At 34.8% G+C, this 20,978-nt stretch overlaps 2 protein-coding genes across 2 annotated transcripts; one reads left to right on the plus strand and one right to left on the minus strand.

The window, feature by feature from the left end:
- Positions 1 to 9,857: 9,857 nt before the first annotated feature.
- LOC112023289 (uncharacterized) lies at positions 9,858 to 11,639 on the plus strand. The gene is made up of 4 exons (XM_024055907.2): positions 9,858 to 10,530; positions 10,671 to 10,875; positions 11,023 to 11,201; positions 11,323 to 11,639. Exons 1-4 carry the CDS (start codon positions 9,861 to 9,863, stop codon positions 11,532 to 11,534), a joined length of 1,266 nt encoding a protein of 421 aa, XP_023911675.2. The 5' UTR covers positions 9,858 to 9,860; the 3' UTR covers positions 11,535 to 11,639.
- A 3,449-nt stretch (positions 11,640 to 15,088) lies between these two features.
- Positions 15,089 to 18,867, minus strand: LOC112004934 (adenylosuccinate synthetase 2, chloroplastic). The gene is given in 5 exon segments (XM_024037176.2): positions 15,089 to 15,547; positions 15,985 to 16,250; positions 16,253 to 16,295; positions 16,643 to 17,335; positions 18,409 to 18,867. Coding segments are annotated over 5 exon segments (1,479 nt in total). The 5' UTR covers positions 18,715 to 18,867; the 3' UTR covers positions 15,089 to 15,376.
- Between the last annotated feature and the right edge of the window lie 2,111 nt (positions 18,868 to 20,978).

The following is a 20,978-nucleotide window of genomic DNA, read 5'->3' on the forward strand; positions in this document are numbered from 1 at the left end:
GGTCTAATTCAATATGTCTTAACTCTTAAAAAATATCAACATATCAATTTGAAGTCTCCACTTCCATGATCAAAACAAATCATCTTAATTGATATATTATAGTCTTAGCAGATTAAATGCCCAATTTCATCACTGACTACAAACTAAAATTCTGAGTTTACAAAAAACTTGTGACTTATATCTTTTGTGACTAAATCACATACTATGTATCTCATGAACTAAGATAATGTCCCATTAATTTATTTATAGATAGTCTCATATAATTAAACAATTTAATTATTTATGACATGCCAATAAATTGGATTTTAAAGCATAAACCCCAACAATCTCCCACTTATCCTCAAAGACAATTTACCATATATCTGACACTTATCTCCCTTTAGAGTAATTCATAGTCACTCTAAGGCAAGGTTTGGAAACAAGTTTCAGTTAGATTATTTGCATAAATTATCTTTTCTTCTACTACTTCTCACGTACTTATGTCTCCCTAATGAGAGAATACTTACGATTAATGTGTATCTTCACTACTTAGGATGAACACATATCTTGAAGTCTAACTTCATAAATCACAATCAAACTACAAGTCAGTATTTGTACATCTAGTAACCATCAAAGCCTCACTTTGGTGGGCAAGCATATAATCCCTCATTCTCCTAAGATATTTGAGTATATGCTTTACTCCCGCTAAATTAAATTATCTTTGATTCAATTGATATTTGCTTACCATGCCCACCAAAAATTAGATATTTAGCCTAGTATTTAGCATAGCATAAAGACTTCCTATTGCTTTGGTATAAGAAAACGTCTTAATATGCTCTTCCTTTTATATGTCTTAGGACTATAATCCTTTATAAAGGAACTTCAAACTTAAAATGAAAGAATCCTTCTTAAAGTATTAGCTATACTTGACTAGAATTTAATCTATTTAAGCAGTTTGAGATAAACCCAACATCCTAATTTCTGAATTTTAACGAAGTTTAATTCTTAAGATGTGACCAGTCTTTCCCAAGTACTTTATATCAATCTAGACTAGACAACAAAAAGCTTTATTGATGACCATAACTCTACATCATTCTAAATGATTAGAATGTCATCAACATACATTAAAAGATTAATTATTCTATATAACTTTTACACACATAAGACCTTTTAATACTTGATCAAAATCAAACAATTTGATTGCTTGATCAAAGATGATATTTTATGATTCAGATGCTTGGTTTAGTCTATAAATGGAATTTAAGCAACTTGCATACTAAACACTATTGGTTCTTTGCTAAGTACAAGTCTAGTTACATCATATAGATGTCTTCCTCAAGATTGCTACTAAAAGAAACTTTCTTGATATCCATTGCTATATTTCATCAAAATGAAATATGATGAATAAGAGAATCTAGATAGAGTCAAACTTCACTATTGGTGAAAAAATCTTTTCATAGTCAAACCATTGAATAAATCTTTTTGCCACTAGTTTTAACTTTGAAGGTTTGCACCTTCAAATCTATCAATCTCATTTTTCTTGTAGACCTATTTGAGAACAATAGGCTTAATGCCGCTAGGCGCCTCTACAAGTTCTAGAATTTAAATAGAATCTAATTCTATTCACATAACCTTGATCTAGTAATCCATATTTATATCATCTATTGCCTTTACATAAGATCGAGGATCAAATTCATATCCTTATGGAATGACTTCAAAAGTTTTTAACAAAAGTATGAATTTATTTGGTAATTGATAATCCTCCCACTACGATATTGTACCGGTGTTGCGGTGTATCTAATACAATCATCTCATTTCTAAATGTATTTTATAGTTGTCTTGTAACAAATTCTAACATTTTTCTTCTAGAACAATTCTACGTTTAGCTTTAAGATTATTCACATAGTCATCATCAAGAAACTTTGTATTTGTACTTTACAAACAACTTGTCTTTTTTATGACTACCAAAATAATCTTTTGCAATTCCTTTTGGATACCCAAGATAAACACACATTTTTCTACCTTTTGATTTCAATTTGTCAGACTTACTTTCTAGCACAAGTGCTAGACATCTCCAAAAGTGGAAATATCATATACTAGGTTTTCACCCAATCCACAATTTGACAAATGTCCTAGAAACAAACTTCTGAAATCAATTTTAGAAAATGTATAGTAATACATAGAGTAAATCTCCAAAAGAAATAAGCAAATGGAAATACTTATCATGTACTTTACTATTTCTAAAAGAGTCTAATTCCTCCTTCATATTATCCTCTAAATAGAGTTCATAGACTGGGAATATAACAAAGTAATGGTTCTAAAAGCCCATCTTTTATCAATCTTGAATACCATTTAGATTAATAACATCTAGACATAAGTGCCAAAACATACAATAACAAAGGATGAAAACTTTCTCTTTAAAAAGTAAAACATGTAAATTTCCATGGAGAAAAAAATCATGGACAATGCTTAGCTTTTACCAAAACGGAAACACTTTCCTTTCGGTCATACTTTTGAGTCTAATTTCCTTTTGGCAACTACTGGGCAACTAGTTTGTCCAATTGTTTGGTACTATAATTCCTCTTCTTATCACCCTTACCTTTCAGTCTAGGCAAAGAATTTGAATTAAATCATATTGATCATAGCCTTAGCTTTTAGGATGTCTTCCATTGCGTAGAACTCACTCAGCAATTCAGATAATATAAAAAGAATTTACTTATTTTCAAAACAATCTGAATTGATCAAATGATTTTAATAAGGACTTGTGGATTATATCTATACAAGATTAACATTTAATCTCTACATCTAAGAATTCCAATTCATTTAAAAAATGAAAATATTTTCTTAAAATGACATAGAATTGGAACTCCTTAAGCTTTTCCTAGCACTCAATATGATTCATACCAAAACTCTCATTTAGACTTAATATAAAGTCTAAGTCTAGTACTACTCTTGCATCTCATGTTGTAGCACAATTGAGATAGAAGCCAATGACACATTTTAGCATTTCAATGGAGACAATGATTATATCGGAAGCTATCTTCCATCAATGCCTCATGCATAGGAAATTATGACAATGCTGAATCGAAACATATTTATGTACTTTAGCTCCTTTAACCACCATGTCCAAAATTATTTCTTAGTTAATGTAATTCAATTAAAATAGTAGCTAGAGAACAAAATTTATGAAAACTTTATTTTGAGACTATGAATATAATTACATGGACATTATATTTTGCATCCATAACCATATAATATGGAACCCGAAAACCATACTATACTAGGTGCAACGACAACTTAATCCTGCAATTAATATTCCTCAACATAGAGTGAATATCAACCACTGTGATCAAGTGAGAACTATTCTTATTATTAATGCTATCATGGTAACTCTTACCAAACAAAAACAATTTTCCACTCTTCCTTTAACCTCTAATAAATAATAGCAAGAACTCAGCATAGAGGATACTATCAAACTTAGTCTAGTGTATACCATTACCTAGACCCATGTGTAGCCACGTAACTCTAATCTTGTAAGGTTTAATCTTGTAGTACCATGAAATAAACACCTTCCGCATGGAATGCAAAGCTCGAGGCCAAGATGAGATACCCTCCACATGGAATGCAAGGCTCGAGGCCAAGACAAGGTACCTATTCACATTACAATAAACTTAACAAAAGGGTTATTTTAGCACTCTCACTCATTATTTGGATTTTTCTTTAAATAATTGTGATCCTATCACAACTAATAACCTTACACTTGTTGAAGACTCCAATCTCATTAAAATCACTGATTAAAATGGAAGTCCTAAACTATTTAGGATTCCTTAAACACTAATGAATCAAAAATTAGTTATATAGAACTCTATCATTAACTTATTTGATTAAGAATTCTAATCTCATTAGAAACTATATTCCTTTCAATTAAGCTTTAATCTCATTAAAACTTCTAATTAAAATAAATTAAGAACTTTCAATCATACAACAATTCCAATGTCATTAGAATGTTTCTTAAAAGAGAGGACCTAAACAATTTAGGACAAGAGTTCTATTTAACTAACATCTTTAATCTCATTAGGTCTTTTAGATAGATAACAATTAATAAATGTCCTTAACTTTTAAGGACCATAAAAATGAATCATTTTATATAGAACCATGAAAGCTCGAAAATGTGTCAAAAACACAAGAGCTGTTTAGACCCCCAAATCAAAGTTACGGCTTGGTTGATTTTACACTAACTTAAAACTAAGTGCAGAATAGTGTAAACACAAGCATATAAGCAAGACAATTACTCTAATCCATATTTAAGGCAATACAGCAGTAAAAATGAAATGAACAAGAGTAAGGAAGAAAGATGCAAACACAGATAACACCGAGACATGTAATCGAAGAGGAAACCAAAGAACTCGGCCAAAAATCTCTCTGCCGCCCTCCAAGCAGAAATTGATCCACTGAACAATCAGTTAGGATACATGGGTGAGCAAGAGACCCTCCAAGCCTAACCTATCATCTATACCTAAGCCCTTCAAGCTCCTACTCCAGCAAAGCTTCTTGGAACCGTGTCTTGTCTAATTCTCCGGATCCCGCAACAAGCTCCATGTTGCATTTGGCATTCTAGACTTCTTCCAATGCTTCCCAACAGCACCAAAACTCCACTTGACACTCTCAAAGGGTGTGGTAAGTGTTTGGGCTATCAACCTCTCAATGGTATGGAAATGGAGAGGTAGGAGATGAGAAAATTCCCAAAGCAAATGTGTAGAGAATTGTGGGTATAACAATATCTAACTCTCAAAGTGTTTGGCTAGGGTTTTTTTCTCAGAAGCTCTCTACTTTATTTGTGGGTAATGTGAGTATAAATAGTGTAGGCATAGAAAGTGTGTATCAGACTAGACAGGCTGGCATAACAGAATACCTCACAGGGGTCTCGCAGGAAGGCGTTACCCGCGAGATACTCACAAGACACAGCTATATCCATCTGATGCGAATCTTCGCATTCCAGTATGTGCAGGGCACATGAGTTACTTTGCGGGATGCTAAGTCGCGAGCTACTTGCAAAAACACTTCATTCTTCAATAGTTTGAGTCTTCACACTCTCTCTCTCTAACACACAACCCTTACAATGAAATCTTACAATAAATACAGGGTACAAACGATTGAATAAAATTACAATCAAATTTGGCATGGAATATAAGCCAACAAAAACACATAGTTGTAAATAACAACTTTACAAACCATGTGTAATCTCATCACGCATAACCTTACATATAACAGTGTGTTATCTATGTTTTAATACTTAGTGAAATTTCACAAATAGTTCATCTCAATCGGTCGAATCTATTTCTCGATCGATCGTAATATTCATCAAAATATTTCCCAGTTTCTAGATGACTCGACCGTTACCCGATTCCTATTTGATTGATCGAAAAGACAAATTTGATCGATCGAAAGGAATTCTCAATCAATTGAAAAATTGAAAAATTCCTCACAAAGTCTCGAGTTGACTCAATCGATTCTCGATTGCTACTCGATCTATTGAAAGGAATATTCGATCGATCAAAAGTGATTCTCGATTGATCGAAACTCATGAAAACTGAATTTTTCAAAGTTTCTGGCAACCGTTTTTGACGTTTCACTTGAACAAAACATAGTTTCTTGATCACATCAGAAAGAGATTGAGATCAAAACTGAATTCCATTGATGTTATAGCCTTAAAGTTCAATTTAACATACTTAATATCAAACTTAAACAACATCATAACATCAATGTCAATTTTTGTCAATCAATAATTTCAATAACCATGCAGAAAATTGAGTGTAGAATCTTCTGACATCATGAAATTACCATCTCTAATTCCAAAACTCGCAAAACATGTTATACAAATTCGAAATTAAAGACCGCTCTGATACCAATTGTTGAAAAAATACATGTTTATATCGCATACAAAACATACGCAACGAAAAATTAACGGATCTAGTTCATTCGCAATTGATAACAAGTACTATGTAAGTTTCAGAATTTAAGAACAAGAAAGCGTACCTTGGTGCGGTAAAATTCAAAACAAAAGATTAGAAGTACATAGGAACACTTTAAATCTTCACTCCAATTCCACTTAATGCTCAGGAAGTATGATCTCTCAATCAGTTTCCAATGGGAGAATAAGAGAGTAGCTTATACTCACATATATACCATTTCATTCCTTATGAAAACTTTATTAAAATTCTCTCTTATGAAATTATGTATGTATCTCTTCTTATATTTTACTGATTATATAATTGGGCTAGGCTTTTGGGCCATTCCAATTGGGTTTTAGTACGTGGTTTGGAATGGAATCAAAATGGAACAAATAAGACTCTAACTCCAATGGGCCTTGGACTTTTCTATCAACTCTTGACAAGTTCAAAGTTACCATTAATTATATTCAATACCACTATATGAATATAATTGCACTCTAGACCTTATTAATAAATTATAAAAAATCATGAATGTTGGCTGCCACTTTGAAGATTATTACATCTTAATCCTTGAGTACCCAGTTTAATCCTTTAAGTTACTTACCATATATTTATAAAATCTAATTTCATAAATATATACTTTAGTAACTGCTTACTAAAGTGGTTGGGCCCAACACTCTGAATAACCAAACCCATTAAACTTATCCCAATGGAATATTTTATATCACTGTTAAGAGATTATAAATTCCATCTTGAGAATATATATTCCATCAACACTAAATATGGCTACCCAACATATTTAATCGTGACTTTAAATCTCACTCCTAATATATCAAAGCAACCTACACCTCCTGATTAGATTCATTATTCTCTCAGGATTTAAAGTTGATTTAAATAAAATTCATAAGATTTATTATTTATTTGATAGTAGTTAGAAGAATAATAGATCTCACAGCGGTCTAGTTCAATATGTCTTAACTCTTAAAACATATCAACATATCAACTAGAAGTCTCTACTTCTATGATCAATACAAATCATCTTAGTTGATATGTTATAGTTTTCGCAAATAAAATACTTAATTTCATCATCGACTACGAACTAAAATTTTGAGTTTACAAAGAACTTGTGATTTATATCTTTTGTGACTAAATCATATAAATCACATACTATGCATCTTATGGACTAAGATAATGTCTCATTAGTTCATTTATAGATAGTCTCATATAATTAAACAATTTAATTATTTATGACATGCCAATAAATTGGATTTTAGTGCATAAACCCCAACAATTACCATTCCTCATATGAAAACATTTTTGTCTACAATTCCTGAAACAAGTTTATAGCTCTTAGTGGTGATACCTTGGCATTCATGAATGACTTTAACGACAAATTTGGCATTGAGTTGTTTCTCCTTGTGCAGCAACTACAATAAGAGCAATTCAAATGATGACTCTTGCTCAACTTTTGATACTACCAAACTCAGACTCTCTCAAGAACCTCAAAACGTTAAATATTACTCTTGAGGGCTTAAACAATCAAAGTGATGATTCGCATAGTACTGTTTCATGAATTTATACATTCTTAATGGATCCACCTTTGCTCAATATTTCAACTATAAATCTTCACATTGACCCGTCAATTGATGATTGGTATTTTAGTTTGTCTGCGGATATCGATGCTTATGTAAGGAAGAATATATGAAAATTCATGGTTTTAAAAATCGGGAACCAGCCTTCAATCCGGTCCGATTATGTTAAAAAATGGAAAATAACATAAAAAACCAGCAAATAGTGAAAACCGGCCGATTTATTCGGAAAACCGAAAATCGATGAGGTCAAATCAATTACTGACCGGTTGGTCATTTTTTGTCCTTTCCCAGCCTAAACCAGTAAAACTACGTTGTTTTGGCCTTAAAAAACTAACCCTAAAGACTAATTCCTAACCTAACACTCTCACACTCTCATCATTTTCATTTCACTATCTTAGTTCTCACTTCTATCTTACTAGCTTCTCTGCCTCGGCCTCTTCGCCTCCCTCTCACTCAGCTCAAGCTCACTCTTTCTGAATTTCACGCACGCCACGCCCACGGCTCTCAAACATTTTTTTCCTTCTCATCCTCACGGGTCTGATCCTCTCAAACTCTGAAGTGTTGGGTTTTTTTTTTATTCTTTTTTGAGTTTTTCCTTCTTGTTCTCGATCTTGCCCTTGCCCTCTAAAATGCTCTGCTCTCTGCTTCTCGGCTTCATCAGGTAATATTCTTTTCTTTTGATTTTGATTACTTGACTTTGATTACTTGATTTTGATTTTGATATCGATAATTTTCTTTTCTCAGTTCTTTTTTTTTTTTCTTTTTTTTCATTTCTCTTGGCTTCATCTCAGTTTCTTATCTCGGCAATCTCGTTCTGCGGCTGCGCTTTGCCTCACTGATCAGTCAAGCTCGCTCTTTCTCACTCACCTCTCTGCGGCTGTGCTCTCTCTACCTCATGCACCTCTCTCTGCACTGCCTCACGCACACGCAGACTCTCATTGCGCTCTCTGAAGTTCACGATCAAGCAAGCTGAGTTTTTTTTTTTTTTTTTTTTCTTTCAAAACAGAGTGAGTGAGCTTGACTTTCGAAAACAGAGTGAGCTCTGCCCTCACGCACCTAGGTTTTGGGCTATCGTATTGGGCTTCTCGCATCTGGGTTTTGGGTTTCCTTCTTGTTGGTCTCGCTCTCGCCCTTACCATCGCCCTTTGGTATGTTCTTTACTTCTTTATTCTTTTCTTTTTCATTTTCTCGGTTCTCTTTTTTTTTTTTTTTTTTTTTCATTCCCCCCCCCCATTCTTCTCTCCTTTCTTTTTTCCTTCTCTCTTTTTTATTTATTTTATTTTATCTCTCCAATGCCATTCTCTTCTCCTTTCAGCATTTCGGTTCATGTGTTTTGTAGGGATGACAATTTCTACCCGATCCGTGGGTACCTGGTCCGGCCCGACCCTAATGGGTTGGATTTTACCTGGCCTGATAAAGAATAGGGTCGGGTTTGGGTTTTTTTTTAAAAAACCCGAAGCAGGTTTAGGTCGGGTCCGAGTTTTGGTAAAAACCCGGCCCGAACCCGGACTCGACCCGACCCGTTTACAATTAAAGTAAAATTACTAATATACCTACCTATATATATGTATCACTTATGTCAAACCCTAACTCATTTCTATAATATCTCTTAGCTCCAGCCGTCTTTCTCAGTGCTCTCACCTCACCTTCAATAACTCTATGTCTCATTTTCTCTAAAGCCACCCCACACGATCTCACCCAGTCTGGCAGTCACCCTCACCCTCACTTTCATTCACTCACCAACCCACCCTCACCTTCACTCTCATCACGTGGTGGTTGCTACTTAACAGGGAGAAGCACGGAGGTTAGATCGCAGAGAGATGTGCGAGGTTTAGGCCGTGACAGGTAGAGAGGCCCACCCATAGTTTTAAAAACCGGACTGGACCGGTCAGTCTGCCCGGTTCAACCGAGAACCGGCCTTAAATCCGGTTTGGTTATGTCAAAAAACTGAAAAACAGTAAAAACCGGAGGTTGAACCAGTTAATGACCGGTTCGGAATTTTTTGTCTTTTCCGGCAAAACTATGTCGTTTTGGTCCTCTAAATTACCTCTAAAATCCTAAAAACTAACCCTAACTCCCTAAGCCGAAAGCCCACACCCTCAGACTCTCTCATCTCACTCATCTCACCTCAAGCTCTCAAACATCTCAACCTGCAAATATAGTACATTTGATCACTGACAATGCTGCAAATTATGTAGCTGTTGGAAGAATTGTGTGTGGAAAATATAAGAACATTAGTTGGTCACCTTGTGCAACACATTGCCTAAATCTAATTTTTAAGGAGATTGGGAAAATGGATCATATAGCTAAACTTGCAAAACATGCATCCAAGATCACAATGTTCATCTATAACCATGTGGCTTTGCAAGCTTGGTTGAGGACTAGAAAAAATTGGACGGAAATTGTGCGTCCAGGGCCAACTAGGTTTGCTACTACTTTCATTGCCTTAGGGAGTCTTAAGGAACATAAGCATGACTTACAAGCATTGGTGACTAGCAAATTTTATGTTGAATCAAGATATGCAAAAGATAAGAAAGCAAAGGCAGTGGTGAAAATCATTCTTGACAATCAATTTTGGAATGATTGTCATGTAATTGTGCATATTATGTCACCATTGATTCGTTTATTACGCATTGTTGATTCTGATGAAAAACCAGCTATGGGTTATGTATATGATGGCATGTATAGAGTAATTGATGGAATCAAAAAAATTTTCAAGGACAAAAAGAGACTATGGGAGCCTTATGTTAATATTATCAAGGATCGTTGGGATAATCAATTCTATAGAGATATTCATGCTGCTGCTTACTGGTTGAATCCTGCATTCCAATATGACTCATCCACTCTTAATAAGAGGCTAGAGACACAATCTGCTGTGACAGATGTTATTGAATCAAAAGTTTCAACTGGTCGATTGAAGTTGGTGGAGGAATTAAGGCTATTTCGAGAGCGTGAACAAACTTTTGGAACCCAACTTGCTCAAGAATCAGCCAAGACATCTCAGCCGGGTAAGATATTGTTTACTTTAGCTAATACTAAAATGTAAATATGTTTTAAAGATCATAGCTCTTTTTTATATTTTTGGGATAAGTATAGTTGTGTTTATTGATTCATTGTATCTTTGTTTTGTGTTGTATATGGAACTTAGATGAGTGGTGGAAGTTGTTTGGATCTTGTGCTCCAACCTTACAAAAGTTTGCAATTCGGATCCTTAGCCAAACAGCTGCCTCTTCAGGATGTGAGCGGAATTGGAGTGCTTTTGAACAAATACATACCAAAAGAAGAAATAGATTGGAGCATCAACGACTTAATGATCTTGTGTTTGTTCATTATAACTACCGATTGAAAGAAAGGTATATATTATATAATCTCTTTGTTTCAATGTTTTTGTGGGAAAATATGAGTGATTCACTGATTTGGTCAAGTGGGTTCTTTGTGATTGTGAAATATAAGTGATTTGGTTACTAATTAAATTATTCATTATGTTCATCTTATGATAGAGTCAAAAGGAAGAAGTTCAATTTTGATCCTATTGATTATGCAAGTATCGATAAAACTGAATTTTGGGTAGTGGAAGATGAGGAACCTCCATTTCTGGATCATGAGGAGATAGAGAATGCATTATATGAAGAGGGAGCCTATCCAATTGAAGAAGGGTCTTCTAGCCATGTACAAAGAGGTTAGCTTATAACAATTCTTTGCCTAGTTGCATATTTTAATTAGACTATTTATGATTTATGAGAAATGATTATGAGAATTGTTATTTCATTTATTGTTATTTGGTTTTGGAATTTGTATAGATATGGACAATGAAGTGATTGAGGATGATGATGACATCAATTTGGAATCATTTGGTGATGAAGATGATGCTCCTCCCGGATTTAGAGATAAAAATCATCCTATTCATGTTGAAGATGAAGAAGATGAGGATGAGGATGATGATTATGATGCTAGTGGTGGAGCATTTGGTTCACATGATGATATTGATTTCGATTATCTTCATAACAAATGAGGCTTGGGTTTTAAAACTTAGTTGTTGTTTGTTTGAAACTTTAAAACTTAGTTGTTTGTTTGAAACTTTAAAACTTAGTTGTTGGTTGTAATGAACTTATTTGTTATTTGCCATTTGGATGTAAATGTAATAACTAATGAACTTATTTATTTGGTTTTGTTGAAAGTTTATTAGAATTTCAGGATGATTATTTTGTAATGTTAATGTTATTTGTTATTGATTTGAGTCATGTTGAGATTGCTTAGGTTTTTTTGCTTTAATAAGTCAAAAAGGAAACATATTTACATATTGATTTAGTTTTTTTGTTTAGGTTTACAGTTGATGTTTCTAAAGTAGGTTCAAAGTCTTTGAACTCTCTATTGTTGAGTGCTATGTTGTGACCAGTCCATTGGCCCTTTTTTAGAGGAAACATATTTGTTATTATAGGTTTGTTAGTTTTAGACTTTTAGTATATTAAAAAATTATTAATTATTTATATAATTTAAATAAATAATAATTAAATTATTTATGACGTCACCGGTTCGACCATCGGTCGGACTCCGGTCCGACCATAAAACCGGTATTTAGCTCCTTTTTTGGTTCTTTCACCGTACCGGTTTTTAAAACCATAGGCCCACCACCGATCATCAAAGATCTTGGTGGTCTGAGATAGAGAGAGGCCAGGAGTCCGAGATCGGAGATAAAGCCTTGGTGGACCGAGTTCTCCAATATTTTTTTTGGGTTTTTTTTTTTTTTTTTTTTTTTGGGGTTCATGTCCTTTCTCAAATCTGAGTTTGTGTTTGTGATTCTGTGAATCTATTTTTGTGAATCTATGTTTGTGGATCTGTGTTTGTAAGGGAAACTCTTTTTTTTTTTTTTTTTTTTTTAAATTTTAAGATTGTATGGCACAACAATGGTGGACACACCGACGCCGTTGAGTTCATCTTCAGGTCTCAGAAATGGGCAATGACCATTCAATTCTTTTTTTTTTTTTTTGGTTGGGCCACGATTCGGGCCGCAAAGTGGGCCCAAATCTGGCAGGGCTTAACGGGGCCCGCAGGGCCTGCAGAGCCTAGTGGAGGCGGGTTCAAGCCTCGAGAAGAAAACCCGGTTAGTAAACGGGCCGGGTCCGGGCCGCAGGTTAAGACCCGCGAGTCGGGTCCGGGTATGAAAAAACCCGGCCCGAACTTGACCCGTTGCCATTCCTAGTGTTTTGTTGGTAGTGGGATTTAAGATTGGCGTTTTGGGTTCTTGGTGTTGGTGGTGGATCATTTTTTCGGTTAAGATCAGGCTAGGGTGGGTTGTTGCTGGGCTCTTCTATTTTTTTGGGTAAAGATTAATAAATTTTCAAATTATAATAAATGCAAATTATTAACTTTTATCCTAAAAAATAGAAGAGTCTCTAAAAGCATGCTCAACAAGAGTGCTTAGAGGCTAGTTATTTAGGGGCGGTTTGGATTTGTTGTTTTCCATCACCCATAACTCAAAATTGTTGGGTCCCACGACTGTTTGGTTTGTTTGGATTTGTTTTCAGTTTTTGTTTCCATCACTTAATTCTTTAATTTTTAAATGATGAGGTATAGAAACTAAAAACACATTTTAGGTGTTTTCAAGTTATCAAAACTAAGTTTTCATGGCATTTTGGCAAATAAACACACATGCATGGGACCCATAGTCAGAGCAAAGTCACACCAGGCGCTGCTTTTGATGGCTCTCTTCAACGGCTCTCTTCACATTGGTAAAGCAGATCACTATACCCCATCTTCATACCAGTATCGCCATGAGTCCTTAGAAGCCTCTGCCTACCCTCACCTCCTCACGCACGCAGTCACCAATCGGAGCTCAGCCAACCCGCATCGCTAGGTCACGATCAAGCAATTCTTCACGTGCCAAAGGCATCAATCTCCCCAACCTCTTTCTCAATTTTTTCACAAAAATCCAAAGGTATTTTATACATTTGAGCTGTTTTGTACATCTGATTTGTTGGTAATAGGGTGGAATTTCTCATCTTTTACATCCATTTCAACTCGTGGTGATGAAGTTTGCTTCTCTGTATTTTCAAGGTAATATTACTTCAGCAATTAAAAATTCCAACACAATGTAAACAATCCAGAAAATCTTTAATAGATTCAAAGCCTCTAAACCATCTATTTCAATTGGTTTACTTAAGCTAATGAGAAATCAAAATTTTCCAATAAACGATATAATATTATCCAACCAGGAACAAATAATCTGATTGAAGCAATTCAGCAATGGGTAAGCATAATAATATCATATAAACAAAAAACAAACCAAAAAAACTTCTCCTTTATTATTTTCTCACCAACCAAACAACAGGGATAAACAAAGGCAAAGCAGAGTTCAAGCTAAAATCTAACAGTTTTCTCAAAACTCAAATGCCAAAAACATAAATCAGATAAAGAAACAAGCTAAAAGAGTACAAAAAGGGATGATGTAGCACCATGTTGGGTCAGAAGAGATCATCCGTGACAAATCAAGGAAATGGGTCACGTTTCTTCACACTTCGTCGGTGCCGCTGGGTCACAATGTAGGAGATTGCATCGCTGGTACATGTTGGAGAGATGGGTCAAGCGGCCCCCATGGCGGTGGAGATTGGCATCCGAGCTTTTTCTATTTTAGAAGGGTTCAAGTTTGTGTTTTGGGAGAATAACAGGGTTGAAAGGGTGTAAGGGAAATGAAAAGTGAAGAAAATGGTGGGAAATGAAGGTGAGGCGGGTAGGCTAGCAGAAATCATGTATGGGTCAAGGTGTCTTTGAACAAGTGCTTAGGTATGGGTCTCACAAAAAATAGAAATATTTGAGTGATGAGCAGTTAAAAACAATGTGCCAAAAGTGCAGGGTTTAGGAAACTGGGGTATCTTAAATGATAAGTGATGAGTGACAAAAATTGAGTTAGGAATGATGATTTTTTTAAAACCAAACAGCCCCTTATATATTTACTTACTAGACTTCAGTTTACCCTTTAACTTACCTCCTCCAAATTACAGTTGCATTGAGAGTGGACTTGTTTGATTTGATAATCTTTTGGATCTTCCCAAAGTTCAGGGCTTTACCATGATAACACAAAAGTTATAGGACTAATACTATAATATTTGCATCTTCTTCTTCTTCTTTTTTCCTTTTTTCCTAATAAGCATCTATATAGGAGCAGCTCGAACAATAGCTCCAATAAAGCCCATATAGTATATGTGGTATTACCAATTGCCATTACGTGGCGTGAGATCGATGAGTGCACCCCAAATACCTTTTTTTTTTTTTTTTTTTTTTTTAGCAAAGAATAATAATAATAATAATAATAAGCATCTACACATTCAGCAAAAAAGTAATAACCATCTATACTACCTTAAATTTGAGTATAAATTAAACAAGCTTCAGCTAACATACTCACATAAAGCATTTTTTTTCCTCTGAAATTTATAACCTTTTGAACGGATACGACAGCGACCCACTGAAGAGATACACGACCTAATTCATGATTTACCTAATTCCTTATGGCAATATTGACCAAGACAATGACAACAACAATAAATAAATCACCATCTTGATGCCCTGAACTCAATCTAATAACCAAAAACTTCCATTTCTAGCATCATCATAAGTTGTGAACACTGCCTAAAATACAGCACCAAAATTGTCAAGAGTTGTTATAAGTATAAAGATTCAAAATGGCATTCCACAGACATTGAATATATAATCGTTACATCAAATGAATATAGCCACCTTATGTTATACTTTTTCTCCAAGATAATCTACCATTTTAAAGAGGAAATTCATCTAGCATCTTCTCACCTCTTCAGATAAAGAGAATCCTTGCTAACATCTTAAGAAGGAACAATAATCAAATTATTTTACTATCAGGGCATCGCGTCCAGGTCCAATACCAATGTAATGGATTGGTACACCAACAAGTTCTTCTATCCTTTCGACATAGGTACGTGCAGCCAATGGAAGGTCAGTGTAGTTTCTGATAGAAGAAATATCACACTTCCACCCAGGCAATACTTCGTACTCCACCTACACACACGTAAGGACATTAAAATCAAGAAGAGTCCCCAAAATCTAAAACAATGAAGAGGACCTGAATAATTTTTACAGAAGTCAGGAATCAAAGATCGTTCTTAACAATTTAAGTCACATCTAACTGATCTAAGGCTACACCCTTTTTTGTTTGCGCTAAACAATGCTTAGAAACTCTTGAGGAGAGGATAGGGCAGGGTGGTCTGAATTTTGTAAGGCAACAAGAAAAAATCACAAGGCCTAGTATCCATGGGTACCTAATCTATGCTTCAACTGTGATGTCAATGGCAAGTACTGTCAATGCATTACCCAAAGGCAGATGATGGAATTTTGTTAATAAGTTTCTCTCTCTCTCTCTCTCTCTCTCTCTCTCTCTATATATATATATATATATATCAAAATTTAAAAAGGGGGCTGGGGTTGAGGGAACTTGCCTTCAATTGCTCAAGAAGACGAAGATCTGCAGGGAATGACTTGATTGGTGTGCCATTGATGTGTTTATAAGAAACCCCCAGCCAAATTTCAGGGAGATCAGACAAAACATCTAGTTTGGTGAGATTCAGTGATGAAAAGCCATTGATCTGACAAGAGTATTTCAGTGCTACTATATCCAGCCAACCGCAACGACGAGGACGGCCTGTAGTTGTGCCAAACTCCTGGCCAGCAAACCTGAGGAGGTCGCCCCTTGACCCAAGATTTCTGTTGGAAACGGACCAGAGCCAACTCTTGTATTGTAGGCTTTTACCTGCATGGGGAAATTCAAGTTTGGAACCTCAACTGGCCAAGTAAAACGAGTTTAGTTATTTAAAAACTGTATTTAATGAATACTATGCAGTATTCCCACAGAATATGTTTTACTCCAGACACATGTCAAAATGCAAAAGCCCAAATGTTTGAAAGAGCAAACAAAATTTATAAGGTGAGCACATTTGACATCAAGACTCGCAAAAAGATAATAGAAGAAAAGGGCTCGTAGTCATGGCACAGCCTTGTTAGATTTTAAGTTTTAACCCCTCCCTCACCAGTACAGAAAAAGAGGAAACAACGCCCCAAATATGATAAAAAGAAACCAATAGTAAATTATCCACTTACCACTCCAATTAGATCACCTACTATTCTTGGAGCAATGCCAAGACCAGTGCAAATTCCACCAGCTGATGGACTAGAAGAAGTTACAAAAGGGTAAGTTCCAAAGTCAATATCTAGCATGGTGGCCTGACCACCTTCAACCAAAATCTTCTTCTTTTCTGAGATGGCTTCATTCATGACATGCACGGTATCAGCAATAAAGGGCTCCAATCTCTCAGCATATCTTTTGTATTTTTCAACTTCTTCCCTAAGCATTTCTGGGCCATAGTTAAATCCTTGGAATCTTGAACCTGCATCTGACAATAAAAGATCAAGCTTTTGAGGAAATGTATCCATGTGCCTCAAGTCACTTACTCTAATGCCATTCCGTATAACCTTGCTTGAGTAACATGGTCCAATTCCTCTCTTTGTAGTGCCAATAAAAGATTGGGCAAGCTCAGACTCTCTAAGCCCATCCACTTCCTGATGGAAGTCAAATAACAGGTGAGCACGATCAGATACCAGTATTCTTCCCTTGCAGGAAACCCCATTGGATTCCAGGCCATCAATTTCTTCAAAGAGCCCTGGTAGATGCACCACAACTCCATTCCCAATAACACAAAGGGTATCATCATTAAGGATACCCGACGGAACCAGGTGAAGCGCAAACTTCTTTCCCTCTGCATTGTAGATAGTATGTCCAGCATTAGCTCCACCCTGACATAAGAATTTATTCAAAAGTTTCAGGCAAAAAGATACACACTGGGTCATCAGGATCTGGAAAGCCAATTACTCCTCAATTAAAAACATGTAAATTGTGTGAAGCAGGACGTTTCAAATAAATTCTCAAAATACCATGCTCAAACCAGGAGAAGACATGCCCCGTGGGGGTGGGGTGAATGTATCGCTTAAAGAGTGGTTTCGCCTCAATGCACTGATTATAAATGTCATAGAACAAGATAAAAAAAAGGCCATAATCAGTGCACAATACTCCCCTTTTGTGGGATTATGCGAGAGGTAGTTGGTAGGCAATCTATCTCCAATTTTTCGAGAGGCTAATTCCAGACTCGAACTCGTGACACATACTTGGGCAAAGAGCACTTTGCATCGCACCAAGATTCAATTTCTAGAACTAGATGTACTTAACTTTAGATTTTGGACCAATAGAAACGATCAAATAAATAGTTTTGAAACTCTAGAAATGTTTAACAGGGTTGCTCAAAAAGCCTAGGAGCATACATGCCTCTAACTTAAAAAGAGAGGTAACTCAACCATATTCTAACAGAATTACACTTGGGAAAATTTAATTATTAAAAAATGTCACACATATAATCCTACGGGGTAGCACAATCAGCTGGGGCCAAATGTCATGAAGCAAAGGCCACTAGTTTAAATCTAAACTTCCTCTTCCCTTGGGGCCAAACTCATAATGAAAGAAAGTTACATGCATGCAGGTGCAGGTGTTCTGCTTAGGAATACTAATCCGCATACTAAGGTTTAAGAAGGGGCAATAAACTTGTAATATGCCCCCATCAAACAACAATAACGAGAAGCAATAAACAGACAAAATACAAACTCAACAAATTCGTATTTGTACTGTAATCTATGTAGGATACACACACATCTTTTTTAAATATAGAAGTGCATGAACCTAAAACTAAAAGTAAAGAATGTGTAACTGGGAAAGGCATTAAGCACAAGCCCAAGTTTAAAAATTGAATCACACCCATTTGAAGATTACATATAAAAATAAAATTAATTTAATTTATAAATAAAAAAAAAAAGTGTACCTGGCAACGAGCAACGATGTCGAAGTGATGGGCCAAGATGTCGACCAGTTTGCCTTTGCCTTCGTCTCCCCACTGACAGCCCAACACTCCTGATACTTGACTCAGAGACCCGATCCGGTTGGTTCCTTGGGTTGTGCTCGATTCGGCTACGCTCAGAGATGCAGAGGCTGAGACTGAGGAGCAGACGATGAGGTTTGGGCGGCGAGGGAGAATAATGGGTCTAAGGTGGTGGTGGCGAGCACCCAAGAAAGGGGTCTGTGGGACCCTGATAGGGTTCGAGTCGAGTGACAGTGACGAGAGACCCATGCTGAGACACTGAGACACGGATTGAGATAGAGAGAGAGAGATACACACAGGCGCAAATCAACTACAAAGAAAGACTTGGGTGAGTTTAGTTCGAGGCATAAAGCAGAGAGGCTTTTTCCTTTTGATTTGAAGAGTTTGAGTTTGAGTTGAGTTTGAGTTTGACTGTTTGAGGCGTACTCGTTTTTTCTCTCTTTTTTTTTTAATGAACAGTTTGAGGCGTACTAATTTCTAGGTACTCTCCAAATACAAATACGGTGACATGGTTATTGGTTAGTACCCGTCCAATCCCTATCACATTATTTTCACTATTTCAAAATTATTAACTTTTTTTTTAAGTCTTAATATTTTTACTTTTTTAACTTTTTTTTTACTTCCTTTATTTAACTTTTGATCTGAACTGTTAAGAAAATATTGTATGGTGCAAATTGTACTAGATTTCAATCCATTATCATTACCGATTAAATTGATGCTGGGTCCACAATAAAAATGAACACCATGTCATCTTACCTAAAATCGTCTAACATTTTTCCCAATTTTAGAAGAGTGTTAAATATATATTTGATGGGTCTAAAACTAAAAGTCATGTGTAAACTTTTGTCAAATTTAATATACAATAGGAGATGTACATTAGTTCAACTAGTAAAATTTTTTGTATGATTAAATAAAAAAATCTAAAGTTTAATCATTGTCTACATTAAAAAATCAATTAGTATTTTAAGAGTTTGATAGTGCAAATATGCAAAAATTCAAACTAATGAAAAAAAATTAAACAAAAATAAAGTTAGAGAATTGAAATAAATTTCAATCAAACTTAAAGTATGAAATTTATATTTTAGTCATAAAAAATAATTTTCAATTTCAATTCTTCAATAGAAAAGGTTTTTTTTTTTTTTTTTGATAGGAATAGAAAATGTTTTTTAATTGCAGATGATGTTTCACTTTATCTCAATCCTTTATAAATTTTGTCCTATTTTGTTACCGCTGTTAGCATTGCGTTGGGGGCACGCCCCAACCTTTACTCAGGGAATCTGGGTTAAAAAGTGAAAGTACAACGAGTGTGGGATTTCAACGTTCAAATTGACTTTATTTGGTTCGGATGTATGTGCTATCTCAACTCTCAACATCTTTTTCCATAAAGAATATATATAAAAAATTCTCAACTACCCTCAGTCCACACGGACTTATCATTTATATTAATCATCCTCTAACCTTTTTGGAAACTGTTCGTGTTCTACTATAAATTATAAAATGCTAATAACAAAATCTCATTTTCATAATAAGATTTTCCTTTTTTGTTCTTTTCACAGTGCTGGCAGAGTTTGGTGACAGTTTATTGCATAATGATGCCAAATTGCCAATAATAAACTCATTATTATGTTTTCTCTTATTATTACTATCGTGCAACAACAAATGTATATTCAAAAACAAAATATATTTTCTTGTACATTTTCTTAAGGTCTATTCCAACAAACACAAACTCTATCCAAATTCCTTTTTTTCCCTCTCTACTTAGAAACTATATTGTCAATTTGTCATGGAACAACTTAAATGTAATTTGAATAATATTTATAATTAGTCATAGACTTGCGTGATGAGCGAAAATATTTGATGATTTATGTTTTTGTTAAAAGAAAAAAAAAATGAAAATAGTAGATGATAATTATAAGTGTTTGTCTCAAATCTTTCTTAAAATGATTTGATTATTTTTTAACAAAATATTTTTTTCTTTTTAGTGGGTTTGGATTGCACGTTTTGTTGGGTGCGTTTTGAGCTTCACGTTTTCTCCCTTTTTTTTTTTTTTTTTTTTTTTTGGCCGGCTTTTATGACTTGGGGGACAAAATTTACTGTTTACGCACTGTTCATGCACTGTTCACGTAATATTTATATTAAAAGTGGTCCCACAATACTATTCACACATTTAAAATTATTTTGCTACAGTGTTTTAAGCAACAATCAGTTTTTAGTAACTTTCAGCAACAATAAGTGCTATCCAAACGGACCCTTTATGACAACAAAGTATAGTTGATACAATATATTAGATTTTTTTTAATTAGGCTATTTATTTTTGTTATTTGAAAGTGTTTTAAATTTTTTAAGTTTTTTTTTTAAAGAAACATAATGCATTTTATTTAAATTATTAATAAGGCGAGATATTTTGTAAATAGCATTAGTGGTAGGGGTGTCCTGCAAGAGAAATGGATTGAAGTAAAATTCAACCTGATAGGTACTCTGATGTGAGGTTACCTATAAATATATCTAATTAG

The sequence above is a fragment of the Quercus suber genome, unplaced genomic scaffold (assembly GCF_002906115.3).
Source record: "Quercus suber isolate HL8 unplaced genomic scaffold, Cork oak 2.0 scaffold_646, whole genome shotgun sequence".
NCBI lineage: Eukaryota > Viridiplantae > Streptophyta > Magnoliopsida > Fagales > Fagaceae > Quercus > Quercus suber.